A 19,173-nucleotide genomic window follows, 5' to 3' on the forward strand; every position below is an offset into this window, starting at 1 on the left:
ACTTGGGGGTCAAGCTTTATTGTAACCTCCCGTTTCCTTTTTGTTATTAGGAGTAATTTCCTTCTCTATTAGGGCATCCTTAATGGGAGAACTTTTTTTTGTGTTCTTAGATTAAATATATAGTGAAAATAATCTAAGATCTGTTGTTAAGATCATAGGTAAAAAAAATGGGGGAACTAATATGGTGTTCTTAGAATAAATATATTAGGAAATTTTTATGAAACAAAAAATATATTTCATACATAAAGCTTCAAGAATCTGATTTTATCTCATACATAAATCCGATCATCTAAAGGAAAATCACTTGTGTTTCCTACTCTAGGTCTTGCCCTTACACTTCTTAATGCTGGGTTAGATGATCGCAAATATTCACCAGCTCTGCTACGATCTCTGCCAGTAGGTCGACCCATTCCATATTTAAGGGCTTGATTAGAAGGAATAGCTCCATCACTGAACCTCTTGGGAAAACCATCTGCTGCAGGGCCATTAGGTTTGTTGCAGAAGAAAGTTGCAATTACACCTCAATCTTGCGTAGTACAGGCGGTGGAAAAACACTTGACCAAGTCCCAAACAAATGACGCATTGAAGGATGTAAACTCGGATGTGCTTGCTTGTATGCTAGACAGAAGACCTAAAGCAGCAGACAAAGAACCAAAACATCTTTATGACCATGCTTCATCCATATACAAATTCAATTAAGCAAACATCTCCTTGTAGCCTGCTCACCTCTGGTAGACGAGATGAGAAATAACGATGCTGTCTAATAGATACAGAGAAGGCAACTTTTGCTAAACTGGAACCTGCATATAAACCAACAAAGTAATTTAGAAGTAGCCCCTATTCACTAAACCACAGACTAAACACTCTTCTCTAATTCCACAATCAAAAAACCTACAGTGAAGCATCAATGGCAGAAAAAACAAACCTCAAGGATTCGAGTGCAAATGGCATTAGCGATTCCTTCACCGTCTTCCCGTTGTTCACCAGCGATAATAGTGAGATCAGTAATAATAGGCTTGGAATTGAAAGTAAGCTCTCCCATAACAACCTCATAAAGCTGAACAATCTCATCCATAACCGGAGGCAAAACCTCCTCACCACCACCGAACTCATCCTCACGCTGATTAAGCAGAGCCTTGAACCGGTCAAGCAAATACGGCGGCGGCGGCGGTTTCTGCGGCAACTCAACGGACATCGCTTTGTGACCAGTGGTGTTGTTGGTGGTGGTACTGCTATTAATCGAAAGAAGCCTTGGATTGAGGAGTTTCTCTGATTCCATTCCCCCTTCCAAAATTCAATAGTGAAGAGTAATAATTAGTGACAGCATAAATTTCTAATTAAGATCAAGGAGAACAAGCAGGCAGAACGAAAATTAAACACGGGAACCACCTCGGCAACAATGTTTGGCCTCATGCTCGAAGTCGCGAATTAGTCTTCTTCTCTGATTTGTCGGAAAAGCTATGCAAAGATCAATTTCGCCGTTTTCTCTCTTTCTCGAAGAAAACCTAGTTGAGTTTTGGAAGAAGAAGAGAAATGAAAATTATCCCGATTGCAAAAAATTCCCAACCAATCCCGTAATGCCATGTAGACGAAGAACTGGGGTTAAATCTGTTCTTATTTAAGATCAAAAAAATTGATCTCAGTCCAATTTTGCTTATTTTTATTATTTTTTTGCTTAAGAACACCAAAGGTGTTCTGCCGTTAATAATGGCCTTAGTATTTGTTTTTCCTTTTGTTTTAGTTTATTACTAGTAGTAATTGAATTTCAGCTTTAAATGCAAATTAAAATTTTTGACTAGATTTTTCTTCTTTTTTGGCGTGATTTTCTTTTAATTAATTAGTAGTATCTATTTTTGTTGCATTCTTTTTTCATTTTCTTTTGAATTAAAACTTTTTCAACATTTGTAGATAAAATATTTAAAACATATCTAACAGTTATGAATAGGGAAATATCTAAATCTAGTATTCTTTTAGTTTATTTCCAATTTAATTGTAGGTTTTAATGCAGATTAAAATATAGCAGATTAATTTCTTTTGTTAAATTTGACATTCTCTTGTTTTATTAATTTTGTTCTAAACCATATCCCCCTAATAATATCCAAGGTATATCATTAGGCCTATTATTATGTAGAAGCTAGACCAGTTTCAAGTTGGGCTCTCAAAGGGACCATTAAGCCTATTGATAGAACCAGTGTCAAATTGGATGCAACTTTCAAAGTGGTGGTGTAAATAGCGAAATTAGATCTGACAAAAAGGAAAAAGAGTGACATTGAGATGAGACCTTTCCTTTTTTTACAAGCGAGCATCACTTTTATAAAAAAATGGGATAAGAAAACAAAACCCATACGAATCGAAATTCTCAAATTAAACAACATATAAATCCTCTATTCAACATCATTATTGCTAATTTGTTAGTAGTATTGTCACCTTTATTATATACATTTCATATTTGAAATTTTCTGATAACACGCCATATATATTATAATAATCACGAGATATGCATGAGCTGATTTTGTTTTGGAATTATATTAAACGGTTGCATGAAAAAACAAATAAAAATATTCACAAATAAATCATTAAATATATAAAATATAGGAAAAAATATAATCATTATACAAAAACTGTATCATCATCATCATCATCATCATGAGCTTGAACTCACTCTCTCTCATCCTTCTTCCCCGCGCACTGTAGTCTCTTTCTCTCTCTCTTCTCTGAGAATGTCTTCGACAACAATCGGCGAGCACATCAGACTCCGACGAGCTAGGAACCAAACAATCCGTCTCCGTCACCTGGACGCCGCCGAAGATGATCCGCCGCTGAGCCATGTCGTTCTTCCGATTTCTCAGCCTAATAGCTTCTGTAACTCCGCAATGTCTTCCTTCTTTCTCCTCCCGGCTTCATCCTCCAACGAAGCCACCAAGAAGAAACCGTACCAAACGGCATCGTTTCGAGGGATGGGATGCACTGCCGCTCAGCAAGTTTCTGTACCTTCCGTGATTCGCTCCTCCGCGGATTGGGATGCCAGAGTTAGAAAAGACAAGAAGAAGCATAAGAAGAAGAGTAAGAAGAACATCTACGAAGATGGTTCGATTAGGATTTTAAGCGAGGCTAGAGACGTCGTTGATGGTGGTTGCGTCTCGGTTCCTGATGTTTGGTGCGGACCTGGATTAGGGTTCTCGACGGATGCTGTTGTTGATCGATCCGTCGACCCTCCTCGGAGAAGGCATCTTCCGTCGTCTCGTCGCAAAATTGATGTGGATAACAACTTTTTTAACCACACTACTGAGGTAAATTTGGTAAATTCATCTAATTTTACCAATGTTCTGTTTGAGTATTATTATAATTTAGGAGTGTTATTGGGATTTGACTTTGAGCTAATTGTATAGTTTAAACTTTAAACTGTTTGGAGTGGTTGAAGCTATAGTGGTTGTAGTTAGCTCTATGATATTGTTGGGCCTTATTGGTTGCTCTATTAAATTTGTGTTTTTCTGGTTTTGGATTCTCTTTAGACAATCACAAGGGGTCTACTTTAGTAGTAGAGATACTCAATTATTAGTTTTTATTTCATATGTGAGGGATAATATATAGAATATACTTTGTTTGATGTGTGTGTGTGGTCCTCTGGGTTTGATAGGAAATAAACAAATCAAAATTGAGAAGAACTCTGGTTTGGTTAGAGAATGGAATATTAGCATGCTTTTGTCTTGTTTGGTTAGATGATGGAATCTTAGCATTGTTTAAGGTTATGGATGGGTTCAATTTGTAAGGGAAGTTCTTGGGATTATGTTTTGTCTGAATTTTTTTGTTTATTCAGTTTCAGAGGACTTTGAAAATTAGGACTCTTTTGTGTATGTTTGAACAATGATAATGGGGTGCTACGAATGTTTGCAGGGTTCTTCTGTTCTTCTGACATCATCACGCGCTGAACCAACACTGTTATCAAGTAGATGTCGTAGCCAACTTCAACGCTCTTACCCTGATGATCTTACCGAGGTAGAATGTTCTTGCCGAACAGTTTGCTCATCTTTCGAACTTTCTTATATCTCTGGTAAATGTTATAGACTACCCCTGACTTGTAAAACTGATCACACTCAACACTGTTTTAAGGTTTGACTTGTTACTTGGCTTCCTATTAACTAAGACAACAATTATAGAGTGGAAGACGAGTACTGTAATTCTTTCTCTTCGGCTACATATTTTATATGGTGCTGTAAACTGTTTTGGATGGCTAATAGCTAGTTATATTATAAAACCATGCAGCCAGTGTAGTCATGTTAAATTAATCCTGCTTTTCACTGACAGATGATGATGCTCCAGAATGGTTTTGTCATGGGAAGAATATCAGATTTGCGTGATCACTACCACGAATTGAGGCTCGATGTTGATAACATGTCATACGAGGTATGTTTTTCAAAATCTCATGAGACAAGAGTTTACAATTTCATCTTCTCAACTTTATCGACAGTGTTTGCTTTGGTCTACGCAGCAACTTCTTGAGCTTGGTGATAGGATTGGTTATGTGAATACTGGACTTAAAGAAAGCGAGATACATCGTTGTCTTGGGAAAATCAAACCTTCCATATCACATACTCTTGCTGACAGAAAATGCAGCATCTGTCAGGTAAAGTCATGATTTAGAGGTCAATGGCTTCTCAAAACTTTAGTCAGATTATTACTGTGGGATCATGAGTTTCATATTGCGCGATTCCTCGTTGTTTGATGATTACAGGATGAGTATGAGAGAGAGGATGAGGTTGGAAAATTGAACTGTGAACACAATTTTCATGTCCATTGCGTGAAACAATGGCTATTGAGGAAGAATGCTTGTCCTGTCTGTAAGAAGACAGCATACTTCAAGTCATAAGAGTTAAGAGAGAGTTGTATCTCTTGTCTGGTTTATGATACCTCAAGATCTTTCATTTAAGCTATCTCCCTGTATAGATCTGAATCATCTGATGCTGTATTCATATTTGTTTTGTTTTTGGATTTAGCAATCATCACAATTATGCTTTTACTGTGTTTCTAAATCTTATTATTTTGTTGAGTCTATTTATGACTATGTGATTGAAATACTACTTTTACAACACTTGTAAGAAGAACAAGAGTTTGAAACTATGTTCTGTAGCCTTGGTAGATTTAAGACTCTGGTAGAGAGTAATTTAATATATAACGCCGGCAACTAAGATATAAGACGATGTTTTAACGTCTGGATCGAGATTAATCAAAACATATCTCTTCGAGGTTACCTAAAATCAACATGATAATAGTAAAATATATACTCCAAACGTTGGTATGTATTAATTTAGCAGTGAAGTTGGAACTCAAACCACACTTTTTTTTTGTTTTGTTTCAGGACTTGAGAAAAGTGTTTCGGATTAGACGAGAACACATTATATTAAATCTTATCCAAACGAGTTTTACATGAGATCAAAGTATTTAGGACTTGCAACATCTAAGAAAAGTAACATAATATAAGAAGACTCTTCTTTTACATAGAGAACCCTTCGACTAACATCTTCAATATCGGGTACATGCTGAGATTCTTGGCAATGTAGGGAAAACACCATTATTACTTGCCATTGGTTTTGCCTAGAGATGTGAAGCTCAATCTGCAAATAATCAGACAAACAAAACGCAAACAATCTTTGTCAAAATCCAAAAATGCAGAGTTAAAAGAACAGTGAGTACAAACAGACAGAAAACCGCTTACTTAATTATCGGTTTCGGCTGTTGTACTGAAGCTCTATGTGCCGCCTCAGGCTGTCGCATGGGAAGTACCTTTCAAGATAAGAAAAATCAAATAAGAACAAGATCAAGAGACTAGTTTATGTATCGAAAATTGATAAGGAAAAAACAAGAAACCTCGAGTTCTTCCACTGCTTCATTGGAGAATAGAGAGCCATTCAAAGCAGTAGCTTCCAATGGAGGTATAGTTGCAGTAACCATCGAGATTGCATCTTTGGGAGTTATCTGCTGTATCATTTGATTCCCAAAATCACCAATTTCTTCAAGCTCCTCAGTTTCTTGACTAGGAGCTTGAGGAGTGGCTATCTTCTCTATTGGTGGATCCTTACTGAAAACATTATCTACTTGATCCTTACTAATATGATCAGATTTACCGTTTGTACAATAATCTTTCATAGGACTTGAACAAATGGATCCAACAGATGGATTCGGGCTCCCGCCTTCAGAATTCTCTACAGGTACTGAAACAGCGACGTGTTTAGAGGGCCTTGGCTGATCGGTCAGGGATCCATCATGTCCCCACTTTCTCTTCTTCCCATCTCCTGGACTGTTCGAACCAGCTTTACTTTCAGAACTCATTTCAGTCGTAGTTGTATGAGAAACTGTTGCACTTGATGTAGAAGAATTTCTGTGCTCTGAACGGCGTTTGCTGTCCCATGTTCCTTTAGAGGTATGTGAAGGTCTAATTCCACCAGGATACACAAAATTAGGTAAGCTTCTCCGCTTTATATGGCTGACACTAATCTCCATCCCGGGAATCCACAACATGTAACCGTTAACTGTGTGTTTAAACTCCTCCACCGTTCTTCTAATATCAAATTGTTGCTCGCCTTCTGCTGCAGGAACTCCTTGTTTACGCTGCAGACCCATGAAGTAAGAGCAATGGAGTGGTCGGGATGAGTCTTGAAAATCATGGGGATGAGGGTGGCATTGAAGCTTATCATAAGTATGTCTCTCGATCTGGAGATTATAATGAAAAAATCCAAGTCAAATCATTAAAGAATCAAAATCAGGAGAAACTATTCAGATTTGAGAAAACAGGACATTTTACCTTCAGTGTGAGCTGCCGGAGACGTGACTCAACCCAGCCTTTCCATTTTCTTAGATCATCGACATTTGCAGCAGAGATGTCTATCTGAAGATAGTTTTTATACGCTTCAAAGAATGCAAATGGCTCAAAAAGAGTATCCCAATCAGCTTTGTTTGTTTCCATAGCCTGCATGACATCATGCCGTTTTAATAAGTCATTGAATCTGCATAAAAGCCTACCATTTGAACTTACTGTATTTGAATCTTACCTCACATATTTCTTTTCCTCTCTGAAACTCTCCTGTCATAATCCGCAATGTACTTGCAGAGACATTATAACTGGAGTTCATACCAGGATAAGCGGGAGTAATGATGGGCATTATATGCGACCGGTCCTTTGGGTTTCTTCTAGGGTCCCAAACTTGAAGACCGAGGGATCCTTCATCCATTGAACAAAGAAGAACGGGATTCGGCCAACGCCATTGATTGTAGACCCTAAAGAACCTAGATGCTAACATATTCGGGAGGGCGTTAGGATAAAGTTGACATATTCGGGCTACAAGTAACGCCCAGTTTATACCACCAAGAAATCCCGAGACCTAGCAATTGTCAGAACGAGACTTTACTTAGCAACATGATAGTCACTTAAAAATGAAATGGAATAACGAGTTCTAGAGAAGGACTATCCATACATTAGAGTATACTCCACGTCGTTTGGCCCAAAATCGCATGCATCTTAGTGTTGTCCTGAAATTCTGATCAGAAACAAAAATGTATTTCAGACTAAGCAAATCGTATGGATGAATAACAAAAAATTAAAAGATAAGAGATGTATCGTCAGTGAGCACAAAACCTGAATATTTGGAACCAGACGCAAGATTTGGTCAGTAACTCTACAACCATTAAGACTTCGAACAGTTTGCTCATCAGCATTCTGTAGAATGGCATCCTGTGATATATCCAAGTCCTGCACCATTAACATCGGGCAAATAACAAAATTAAGATTCCATATGAGGAACACAATCAGAGCTCCATATTCAAAAATACCTATTTTCTAAGAGATCCACTCAAAACATTAATTTAAATTCATGAACATAATGTAAACTGCGTAATAGCGTGAAACTAAGTGATTGTAATCAGTAAGGATGGGTTTAATGAGGTTCATATCTAAAAGTTAAAACAAAATAATCCATAAAATGGAATCTACTTCCCAATCCTCATTAATCAAACAAACATCTCATTGTAAGCCAGAAATTACCTCAGGTATAACCCAGAGTGGAAGTTGTGCATAAAGGAGATCTATAGAAACTCCATTAAGTTTGAATCCCATCAATGGAACATGAGCATCAGGCACAGGGTGCAGTTCAGTTACTTCAGGCATTTCTGACAGCATTCTTTGTAGTTCACCAAAGAAATCACCCTAAAGGGAAATACGAAGATGAATATTGAACACAATAAATCGACAGAAGAAATATACAACTACATATACATAGATGCAAGAGGTTATAGTACTTCTCTAGTTGCATGTCTAGGTCCCACACATAAAGTATCTATATCAGCACCAGGTCCATGTACCTATTTGAAAATGTAAAACGAACAGTTATAGGAACATTCAATATACTAGAAATTGGTGACAGTAAGAGCAATCAAAACTTGAAAAGGAACTCTTTTAGGACACTGAAAATTTAAGAATGAACTGTTCTCACCAAGGACACCCTATTGTGTCCTAGGTTTACCAACAATTAAAAATGACTGAAAAGCTCAATTCAGATGTAGTTCAAGTGTCAAATATAACATTGATCTCAATACGTTTAAATGCACGCAAAGAGCATGTGAAGACAAGTGATTCCACTTCCCACTCAGGAACATCTCAAGACAACAGAAATAAAACACAGCTTTCACCAATTCACATTGTTCCTTTTCCCTCTACACCAAATATTTAGCAATACAAGAAGAATGACTAAAACAAAGCTAAATCTTCTATATCGTTACCCCTAGTCGATAAGAACCGAAAGTAAATATCTTTGCATTGGCCTCATGAAGCAGCTGATCATTCAACCCTTTGGCCCGGCTGATTGTTTTGATCCATGTTTTAACAATCTGGACACATATAAATAACGAAGATCTATCATCACAAACATCGATAAAAATACATAAGCACAAGTTCTTAGGATTCGAAAGTACTACAAAACCTGATCTAGTATCCCCAAAACCTCCTCCCTTTTAACAGCTTCCTCGTTACTCTCGTACAATCCAACATCTTGCAAGTACTGAACAACCAAGTAACAACAAATATAACAATCAATCAGTATAAACCTAAGATACAAGTATATCAATCATAAACTTAAGAAACTAGAAAACCGAAGCATATAACAAGACACAGGCTATATAAGATAACAGAAAAAACCTTCTCAAGCTCTCTTGTCTTAATCACATCAAGCTCCGATGGTCCTCCCAGAGAGATAGGTTCTGTAATGCCAAACCTTTGCCCATTTTGCTGGACACTAGCCATAGATCGATCTTACTTTGTTCTTTCCTCTCTTTTTTTTTTTCACTCTTTTTTTTTCCTTAATATTTCAATCAGATTCTACTGAGTATAAAAAAATTTCTTATCTTTTTTTTTTCTGAACAATTTTTTTTTGCCTGAATATTAATCGAATAATGTAAAGCTAAAAAAACGAAGACGCAGAGAAGATTACTATGGAGAAATTGTTGATCATACAGAATACAAAAATCAAAAGGCTTTTTTTTTGCTAAATTAAAAATCAAAAAGCAACAAAAAACACAACACAAGGGAATCTCATACAAAAGTATCCAAACGAGTCGGGAGGTTCTTCACGGGAACAACCCTTAAACCCTACTCCGATTGAATTGGTTATACAACGAACGGTATCGAGCGAACATCAGAAAGTCTCGGCCTTTGAACACCAGATTGATTGATGCGAACTGGGTCCGGTCGGTGAAGTCGATCCCAGGCGATACAAGACGAATTGATTCTCCGGCGAAGTGAAGAAGGAAGAAACTATTTTCCCCAAAATTCTCGTGGCGGAGTTTCTAGGTTAGAGTCGCAACTTCTCGCGTGGGTGGGGTTGCGATTGCGACAAAGAGCACTCGGGCCACACATATATACGATTTATGGGGGAGTTTAGGGGGACGGACCTATTGATATTCCCACGAGAATTAAACCGTCTTCCTATACCTGACCCGATTATATATCCGGTTTCTAATAATTGAATACCCGACCCGGAACTATTTATAATTAAGAAATACAAATTAAAATTTTGAATTTAAACACTAAACATACTGTAATTTCTACTAATTTTCGGTTTGCTTTAATAAACTTTCCATTTGATTTTAGTCTTGGTTAGAAAAAAAAACTCATAAATATAAACCAACCCATATAGTTTAGATATCATGATATATAAGCTTGAATTCTAATTAAGTAGTTACTCTAATGTAGAATTTGTTGATACCAAAATATCTAACAATTAAGAAAAATTGAATAATTTTTTAATTCATTGGAATGGATTTATGAGTCTTGAGAGATTATTACAAACGAGAGAGAATGAGGAAGAAAAAGTTTGTTAAAGATATTTTCTCATTCAATTGATCCAAAAATAGCTGTACAATTTGTGTTATATACAAGTATACTAAACCGAATACTAAACCGGTTAACTTATATTTACATCTAATCCAATAGTTCCCCTCAAGATGAGGCAAAAATGTTTTGAAGACTCATCTTGGACTTGAGATGTTCAAATTGTGGAAGGAAGAGAGGTTTAGTCAAAATGTCAGCTACTTGATCCTCAGTCCGAACATGTAGGAGTTTGATTTGTCCGCGATCCAGCTTTTCCCGAACTGTATGACAATCCACCTCAATATGTTTAGTCCTCTCGTGAAAAACTGGGTTTGTGGCTATGTAGATCGCTGCAGTGCTATCAGAGAAGAGAATCGGAACAGAGAAAGGACCAACTCGCAACTCACGAAGTAAAGTAGTGATCCACATCATCTCGCAGGTAGTCAAAGCAAGAGCTCGATACTCAGCTTCTGCAGAGGAGCGAGAAACAGTGTGTTGTTTCTTAGAACGCCAGGAAATGAGTGACGAGCCAAGAAACATCATGAAACCAGTGGTTGAACGACGGTTATCTGGACAGTTAGCATAATCTGAATCTGCAAAAGCTTTCAATGTGAGGTCTGGTTCTGCAGAATAGAAAAGTCCCTGTCCAATAGTCCCTTTAATGTATTGAAGAACTTGATAAGCTGCTGTCAGATGAGATGTGCGTGGAGCAGAGGAGAACTGACACAACTTATTCACAGCAAAAGTGATGTCCGGACGAGTGATAGTGAGATACATCAAACGGCCTACAAGACTGTGATACATCGCCTTATCAGTCAAAATCGTACCAGAAGTCCTGGAGAGATGTAGGTTTGGTACCATGGGTGTTGCGACGTCTTTGCAGGCTAACATGCCAGTAGAGGTCAGAAGTTCAAGGGCATATTTACGTTGACAAATAGATATGCCAGTAGAATTCCTAGCAATTTCAAGACCCAAGAAGTATTTCAAAGGACCAAGCTCCCTTAGCTTAAAACTCTGCTTCAAAGCTTCAGTTAACTGACTCGCACCTGATTCTGTAGTACTAGCAATAACTATGTCGTCAACATAAACCAACACAGCAACAAAATCATCTCCAAAAGTTTTAACAAACAGAGTGTGGTCGCCGTGACACTTTGCAAAGCCCAAAGACAAAAGAGAAGTAGAGAATTTCAAGAACCATTGTCGAGAAGCCTGTTTGAGACCATAAATGGACTTCTTCAACTTACAAACAGCATTCTTAGGCAAAGTGTCCCCCTTAATCTCAGCATACCCTTCTGGAAGTCGCATATATATATCTTCATCAAGATCTCCATTCAAGAAGGCATTTGAAATGTCAAGTTGATGTAGAAACCACTGTTTGGAAGCAGAAATCTTTAATAACAGTTTCACCGTAACCATCTTCGCAACTGGTGAAAAAGTTTCATTATAATCCAAACCCTTCTTTTGTGTGTAACCTTTAGCCACCAACCTGGCTTTATATCTTTCTAGAGTGCCATCTGCATAAAACTTCAAGGTAAAAACCCATTTGCAGCCAACAACTTTCTTACCAGGTGGAAGACTAGTCACATCCCAGGTATTTGTCCTCTCCATGGCTCCAATTTCCTTATCAACAGCCTCACACCATTCCTTGGATGCCTTTGCCTCTTTATATGAAGAGGGAATGGGAATCTTGGTAATATTATTAATATAAGCCAAGTAAGAAGGTGAAATGTTTGAATAAGATAAAAAGGAGGAAATAGGATGAGAGACCTCATTGTCAAGAGAATAACAATGATAATCGCTCAAATGAGCAGGAGGCTTACGAATCCTTTGAGAAGAAATTTGTAGTGGAGGAGAAGAAATGGAATCAGAATTTTGTGGAATTGAGATAGTATTACCAGGAGACAAAGAATCCATTGGTGTGAGAGTGTTGACAGGAACAATCTCCTTCTGAGAATCTGTCAAGGGAAAAACACCTTCATGGAATTCAACATGCCTGGATATATAAATCATATGACTCTGCAAATCCAGTACTTTGTACCCTTTAAAACCTGCAGGATATCCCAAAAACACACATGCTCTCGACCGGGGTTCAAACTTGTGTCTTTGTTTTGGAGACGTTGAAGCATAACACAGGCAACCAAATGATCTGATGCGAGAATAGTCTGGTTGCTTACCCGTGAGCAGCTCATAAGGTGTTTTATTCGAGAGTAATTGCGATGGTGTTCGATTGATCAAAAACACTGCTGTCAGAACACAGTCTCCCCAATATTGCAGAGGAATATTTGATTGGAAGAGGAGTGATCGAGCAACATTGAGAATGTGTTGATGTTTACGCTCGACGACTGAGTTCTGTTCAGGTGTCTCCGGACAAGAGTGATAAGAAACTATGCCTCGTGACTGATAAAACTGAGTGAAAGCTAACTCTTTAGCATTATCTGATCTAACCGACTTCACTTTAACATTATATTGATTCTCAACTTGATTGATGAAAGCAGGGAAGACAGTCAGAACATCACTCTTGGCCTTAAGCAAATAAATCCATGTTGCTCTAGAATGATCATCAACAATGGTCAAAAAGTATTTATAACCTTCAACTGTTTCCACTGAAAATGGTCCCCAAACATCTATGTGTAACAACTCAAAAGTTGAATTACAAATGTTGTTCTCTGATATAAAAGATAACTTCTTCTGCTTAGCCAAGTGACAGACATGACAATAAGCAGGCTTCTTATTCTTGTGTCCTGTAGTTCCCAAAGCTTCAGAAATCACATCCAGTCTCGAGTAAGAAGGATGTCCAAGTCTCTTGTGCCACGTACTAATATCCACCACTGCATTCACTAGGATTGTTTCTGTATCGAGCACATAGAGCTTGCCAATTCGACGACCTTTACCAATCATCTCCCCCTTGGTAGGATCCTGTATTTCGCAACAAGTAGTATCAAAAATCACGCGAGAACCAAGATCTGAAGTCAAAGAACTGATACTGATGAGACTTAATCTGAATTCTGGGATAAACAAGACATTCGTGAGGAGTAAGTCTTTATTTAAACGAACCATTCCCACTCCACTGATCTTAACACACTGTCCTGTTGGCATGTTCACATAACTTTCCACAGGTGTATCCAAAGAAACAAAACTATTTCTGTCATGAGACACATGGTGAGTTGCACCAGAATCAATCACCCATGTGTCTATGGACAGTGTATGTTTCGAAGCAGCCAGAATTCCAATAAAAGAATATGTATGAGTAGAGAATGAGATACCAGGGTGATCAAGTGGAGTTTGTGGAATATGAGAAGAACTCGCAATAGTAGCAGGAACAGCTCCGGGAGAGGCAGATTGAAGCTGAGAGCTAAACAGAGCAATGATATTCTGTAGCTGATCAGGAGAAAGATTTCCAATCAAGCTCTCCACATTAGTTGGAGTCTTATCCGGAACTGGAGACAAAGAAACTTGAGCCGCTACTATCGGAGGTTTCTGAGCCTTCTCATTGAATTTCCCTTTTGGAGTAAAGCCAGGAGGAAAACCATGTTTCCTGTAACATCGATCAACAATGTGTCCCACACGATTGCAAAAAGAGCATATTGGACGTCCTTTGTTTGGACCACTTTCAACATACATCACACCCGAAGATAGTGGCGAAGGAGAAACCATCTGAGGTGCAACTTGTGAAACTTGAAAAGCTGTGGGAGCAGTGGGAGCGGTGAACCCTTTCTGGCTGTCATCTTGGTCCAGGATGTGGTATACCTCTACCAGAGGAGGTAACACCTTCTTTGCAATGATTTGTCTGCGAACAATCGCATAAGATTCATTTAGACCAGCTAAGAATTTCACCGTTTTGGCTCTCTCTGCCTTCTGTTGCAGACGAGCACCTTTCCCACAAACACAAGGATCATCTGGTTCCTCTGAACCATCTACCTGATCCCAGAGAGTTTTGAGACGAGTATAATACTCAGACAACGACATAGAACCTTGACGAAGGTCTTGGATCTCTTGAGTTAGATTAAAAGTGCGTGGAAGGTTAGTCATATGGTAACGACCATAGAGATCTTTCCAAATATCTGTAGCATCTTTCAAACGCAAAATACTACGATAGATCTGAGGAGAAACGGAGTTCAATAACCACGACTTAACCATACTATTGCATCTAGACCACAAATCAAAGTTAGGATCTGTAACCAAGGGCCTAGGCAAGCTTCCATCAATAAATTTTATCTTATTCTTAGCATCAAGAGAAATACGCATCGCAAAACTCCAGTCATCATAGTTCGTTTCATCCAAACGAAGAGAGATGATACTCAAACCTGGATGATCTGCGCTGTGTAGATGGAACGGAGAATGAGTGGGATCAGCGAAGATCGGCGATGTGACAGCTCGCGAAAGCCCGGAAACCTGAGGATCGGCTACTGGGAGAGTGATCGGAGCAGAATCATCAACATCGGAGTTCAACCTTTGCGATTGACGAACAGCGGAGCTCGATTGTGATTTTATTTTACCCATTCTTCGGTTTGCACGAGATGCAATCACCATTGGAGTACGAGATAAGCTCAAAATCGAAGAAAAATGAGCTTAACGAACTGAAACGATCAAGGATTAGAGGTGGATCTGAGCTTTGATGGCTCTGATACCATATTACAAACGAGAGAGAATGAGGAAGAAGAAGTTTGTTAAAGATATTTTCTCATTCAATTGATCCAAAAATAGCTGTACAATTTGTGTTATATACAAGTATACTAAACCGAATACTAAACCGGTTAACTTATATTTACATCTAATCCAATAGAGATAAAGAACATTATTGGTATACATTTTCAGAACTCACGAAATATCCAAATTTCAAGCCGTAAAACGCTTTTGCATTCGATTATTTAAATATTACAGTATGTAAAAAGAAAAAACATATGTTCTCGGAAACTTGTTCCATTGTCTTGGTCATACGACAATGCTTCGTGATAACATCAGTTGGTCACTTACTTGTGAAAATATCAAGGTGAGCTTTCAGTTTTTGAAGGACCAAAGGCGACAATCTCATACCCAAGGGAGGAATGTTAGACTAGGTGAACTATTGCAAGAACGATTCAAGTGTCATCTCCACGCACACTCCACTACAATGAACGACTTCAAATCCATGATTGATGGAGAGATGGTTCTAGGGAAGATGAAGAGCTATCTTTCTCTTTTGAATTCTTTAAAATTATTTGTTTTTTTTAGCTTTTAAAATGGTTGTATATTTTTGTTTGTTTTGGGTCTAATTATATATATATATATATATAGATAGATTGAAAAAATATCTCTAACGATGACACATCATCATACTACATATAACATTTATTATTTTTGGATAAAAAGTTAATTATACATTAATTTTTTTATTTGATAGGAAAACAACATGTTTCCACTTATTACATTAAGTAATTAGTTATAAAAGTTTAGCAAAGTTCAAATAATTTTAATTCAATTTTAGATTTTATTAAATTACAAATATTAAAATGATAGAATTTAGAATTTATTTTATATTTAACATACTATATGTATGATTAATTGTAATGGATACAAGATACAGAATCATCTCATACAACTTTGAATCTACATTTTTACTACTTAAAGTAATGCGCATTTTGGAGTTTCAGTTATAAGCTGACAGCCAATGCAAAGTGTGTGAATGGAAGACATATATCTATTAATATAAGTTTTAAAATAACATGATTACTCTCCACATTTTCATCAAAATTGTAATAATTTCTTGTATTTGCATAAACAATTGTTTTGAGATACTTATGTATTACTAGATTCGGATCCGCACGTACGTGCGGGGATGATTTCAAAACCAAAATTTGTTATCATATTTGCAATATATTACGTATATATATATGAAATTATTAATGTAAACATATTTTTTTAAGAATGTTATTAACATTCATAACCCTATCTCATACTATAAGTTTAGTATTCAATTTATTTTCTATTTGGTTAGACAACAAATGATGAGATTACATTGAAAAAATGGTAAGAAAAAAGTGATGTATCTATTTGGGACCGAAAACCCGTCTTGTCCCGCCCCAAGAACTATCAAACCGGGCTAAAATATTAAAACTTCTCAAATCAAATGACCTAAATTGTCTACCTGAATAAATCCAACTCGATAGGCTTGCCCATAACAATTTTGCTATTTTTTCCGTAAAAACCCATAGGAGAAATGTCTGCATTCATCACTTTAAAATTTGCAAAGCCCATGGATAACATGTGTTTCAATTAAAATAAAGTTCCAATATAGATAATTATATGTTAAAGGGATTGAGATAAATTTTTCGTTTTTATATTCTCAAACTATCTAAAGTTTACAAAAAAAAACCCAGTTTTTTTCTACCAATCCGAAGTTGACATGTACAGTTAGTCAGTTACTCAAGTGAGATTTGAGAATTGAATATAGGTACCAAAAAAGAAATTAGTTTATCCAGATTTTTGTCAGATATTTTATAAAGAATATTTGCATAATATATTTTCGTTCCCTTCTTCCATATTTTTTGTATGTCGTGGTCCTTTTTCCACAGATAATTCAAAATTAAGCTCGGAAATTTCGACTTAGTTGAATGTGTTGAGATTGGATTTGATATTCGTAATTCTTGTTTCAAAATTTATTACAATTAGTTAGAATATTCTTTCTTCCTTAGTATTTAATTTGCTTACAGGTCTGTTTGGATACACTTGTATCGTATACAGTTCATATATTAATTGTGTATGTTTGGCTCTAAGTTATACATATCCTTATTCTGTTTTTAACGGTATTTCATGTAATAAATAATCCTTAACCCTATGTCTACTTATTAAAAACGCTTTCCTTTTAATAGTATAGATTTTTTCTGATATGTAATATGTAAGATATATATTAAAGAAATGGGTGAAAGATTATGACGGATTACTCGTATTTTCATTTTTGATATTCTCAAACTCTATAAAATATTCAAATACTATTTTTTTTTTCAAAATAATCATCTTAAAGTAGGCACATACCCATTCTGAAGTTGACGCTTACTCAAATTAAAGATTTTGAGAACTGAATCTAGCTAGCAAAAATGTTTATACTTTAACTTGTTACCTATTTTTTTTACACTATAATGTTTTTTATTTTTTGAATTACACGTGTGTATCTTATACCCGCTATAATTAGTCATGATATTTGAAATAAATAATATGGAGATTTTGAATATATTACACCCGTCCCATTTATCATGAATAGTTTGTCAACATTTTTTATTTTTATATATTCAAAAATAGAAATGTATATGGAAATATTTTTCTGATAGATAAAATTAAAATAAAATATTACTATTTAAGTCTTAAATGTGTAAACATTGTTTTGGTTTGTTTTGTTTGATTGACATAATTTAAATAATGAACAAATTAAATGAAAATAAAACAGATAATGTGAATTTACAATTTCTAATTAGTTTTATAAAATGTATTATTAAACATTTTCATTATGGGACATAAATGTCTACACCTTGTGATATATGTTGTGTTGATGGATACACAAATCTACAATACAATTACAAACTATTCTCTTCTATATCTTAAGACTAAACACCATAAATAATAAAAAAATGACATGAGTACATCATATGAAAAGCCAGATTTAATCGACGGTAAATCTATTTGTAAAAAATTTAGTAAATGGAAAATTGTTTAAATGTTTATAGACAATGGTAATGCTTGTAAATATATTACGATGACTATATTATGTGTGTATAAATGATCAAATTCACTCATGTACAAAACCTAGATGCATCCTTACACTCTTTAGGTTTAGGTATTATGTATGTCACTTTTTATGTATGTCATCCACTATCTACAAATACAAAATTCCATATTTAAATATAAATAACAAAATTGTGAACCTACAATAAAATAAAAATAAGACTCACCCCATATAAAATATAGGAGATTAATGATGGACTTTGGTTACATATTCAACATCATCTGCCGTTTTCTTTTCTAAAACCATTGCACACTCGTATTCCAAGCTATGCAGGGTTAATTTTCTCAGTGGCCGATGAAAATATTCTTTTTATGAAACGATTTATGTAGTGTGTGCAACTTTAAAAAGATATATACTGCTCAAAGATAGTTAGGGTTAGTAGGATCAAAATCTCAATAAATAAATACTTAATTGTATATTACTTTAATTTCTCAGGCAAAATAAAAGCTGAATTAACAGCATATCTTGATTAAATATCTTTTAATCAGTATTTTAATGAATCAATAATTCAAATTTTCTTAAAATTTTGGGAGTTTTTGAAACTATCGAAAAATCCAATCAAATATTTGATCAAGGTATGTTGTTAATTTCGGGAGTAGTAAATTATTTAATTGTTTCTTGCAAATATTTTTTCTTTCGTTATCATTTATAGCATTTTGAAATGATACTACAATTAGGGTCGGTTGAAAGGTATATTAGTTAGTATAATTTAAATATTTCATAATTAAGCAAGTAATTAAACTAAGATCATATTCTAAGATACTTTCCGAGATTTTGGTTTTAATTTCCGAGATTATGTTAACTTCCCTTATAAATTAAACACATCTTTATTATTTTAGAAGATATTGTAAGATTGAATTTTACTAATCGATGGACTTAAAGATTATGTTGCTAATTATGTGGTTAGGTTTTAATTGGTTGTTTTAATTCTACTCTAATTATGGGGTTGATTTATTTAGATCTTATGATAGGTTTTAATTCCTTCCGATTTTTATGTGTTAATGTGTTAAAATCATTTAATATTTGTTCTATCAATTTGTTCTATCAAACTGTTTGGCTATAA

At 35.7% G+C, this 19,173-nt stretch overlaps 3 protein-coding genes across 4 annotated transcripts; 1 reads left to right on the top strand and 2 right to left on the bottom strand.

Annotated features, from left to right (window-relative positions):
- Positions 1-182: 182 nt before the first annotated feature.
- LOC104774911 (polyadenylation and cleavage factor homolog 4-like) lies at positions 183-1,747 on the bottom strand. 2 transcript variants are annotated; one of them, XM_087494183.1, is made up of 4 exons: positions 1,390-1,747; positions 926-1,284; positions 727-800; positions 183-631 (listed from the first exon to the last, which is right to left on the bottom strand). In XM_087494183.1, exons 2-3 carry the CDS (start codon positions 1,277-1,279, stop codon positions 789-791), a joined length of 366 nt encoding a protein of 121 aa, XP_087350309.1. In that variant the 5' UTR covers positions 1,280-1,284; positions 1,390-1,747; the 3' UTR covers positions 183-631; positions 727-788. The 2 variants fall into 2 exon arrangements, with proteins under 2 accessions (XP_087350309.1, XP_087350310.1); XM_087494184.1 differs by lacking the exon at positions 1,390-1,747 and having other exon boundaries at positions 926-1,383.
- A 596-nt stretch (positions 1,748-2,343) lies between these two features.
- On the top strand, positions 2,344-5,118 carry LOC104756132 (uncharacterized). The gene is made up of 5 exons (XM_010478660.3): positions 2,344-3,290; positions 3,895-3,996; positions 4,306-4,404; positions 4,490-4,624; positions 4,733-5,118. Exons 1-5 carry the CDS (start codon positions 2,721-2,723, stop codon positions 4,865-4,867), a joined length of 1,041 nt encoding a protein of 346 aa, XP_010476962.1. The 5' UTR covers positions 2,344-2,720; the 3' UTR covers positions 4,868-5,118.
- A 260-nt stretch (positions 5,119-5,378) lies between these two features.
- On the bottom strand, positions 5,379-9,959 carry LOC104756133 (nuclear poly(A) polymerase 1). The gene is made up of 12 exons (XM_010478661.3): positions 9,185-9,959; positions 8,970-9,047; positions 8,770-8,877; positions 8,290-8,352; positions 8,036-8,197; positions 7,631-7,744; positions 7,470-7,532; positions 7,047-7,376; positions 6,800-6,964; positions 5,866-6,708; positions 5,714-5,781; positions 5,379-5,612 (listed from the first exon to the last, which is right to left on the bottom strand). The coding sequence occupies exons 1-12, from the start codon at positions 9,287-9,289 to the stop codon at positions 5,573-5,575; spliced, it is 2,139 nt and encodes a 712-aa protein (XP_010476963.1). The 5' UTR covers positions 9,290-9,959; the 3' UTR covers positions 5,379-5,572.
- Between the last annotated feature and the right edge of the window lie 9,214 nt (positions 9,960-19,173).

The sequence above is a fragment of the Camelina sativa genome, chromosome 17 (genome assembly GCF_030686135.1).
Source record: "Camelina sativa cultivar CO46 ecotype springtype chromosome 17, ASM3068613v1".
In the NCBI taxonomy this organism is placed as follows: domain Eukaryota; kingdom Viridiplantae; phylum Streptophyta; class Magnoliopsida; order Brassicales; family Brassicaceae; genus Camelina; species Camelina sativa.

What these genes read in the sequence shown, in the direction of transcription:
- LOC104756133 (XM_010478661.3), bottom strand. Translation starts at nt 9,289, where the DNA reads ATGGCTAGTGTCCAGCAAAATGGGCAAAGGTTTGGCATTACAGAACCT. An exon ending in AGACAAGAGAGCTTGAGAAG is followed by an intron (nt 9,048 to 9,184) that starts GTTTTTTCTGTT and finishes TTGGTTGTTCAG; the next exon opens with TACTTGCAAGATGTTGGATT. An exon ending in TCGGTTCTTATCGACTAGGG is followed by an intron (nt 8,353 to 8,769) that starts GTAACGATATAG and finishes ATTTTCAAATAG; the next exon opens with GTACATGGACCTGGTGCTGA.
- LOC104756132 (XM_010478660.3), top strand. Translation starts at nt 2,721, where the DNA reads ATGTCTTCGACAACAATCGGCGAGCACATCAGACTCCGACGAGCTAGG. An exon ending in ACCCTGATGATCTTACCGAG is followed by an intron (nt 3,997 to 4,305) that starts GTAGAATGTTCT and finishes TTTCACTGACAG; the next exon opens with ATGATGATGCTCCAGAATGG. An exon ending in GAAAATGCAGCATCTGTCAG is followed by an intron (nt 4,625 to 4,732) that starts GTAAAGTCATGA and finishes TGATGATTACAG; the next exon opens with GATGAGTATGAGAGAGAGGA.
- LOC104774911 (XM_087494183.1), bottom strand. Translation starts at nt 1,279, where the DNA reads ATGGAATCAGAGAAACTCCTCAATCCAAGGCTTCTTTCGATTAATAGC.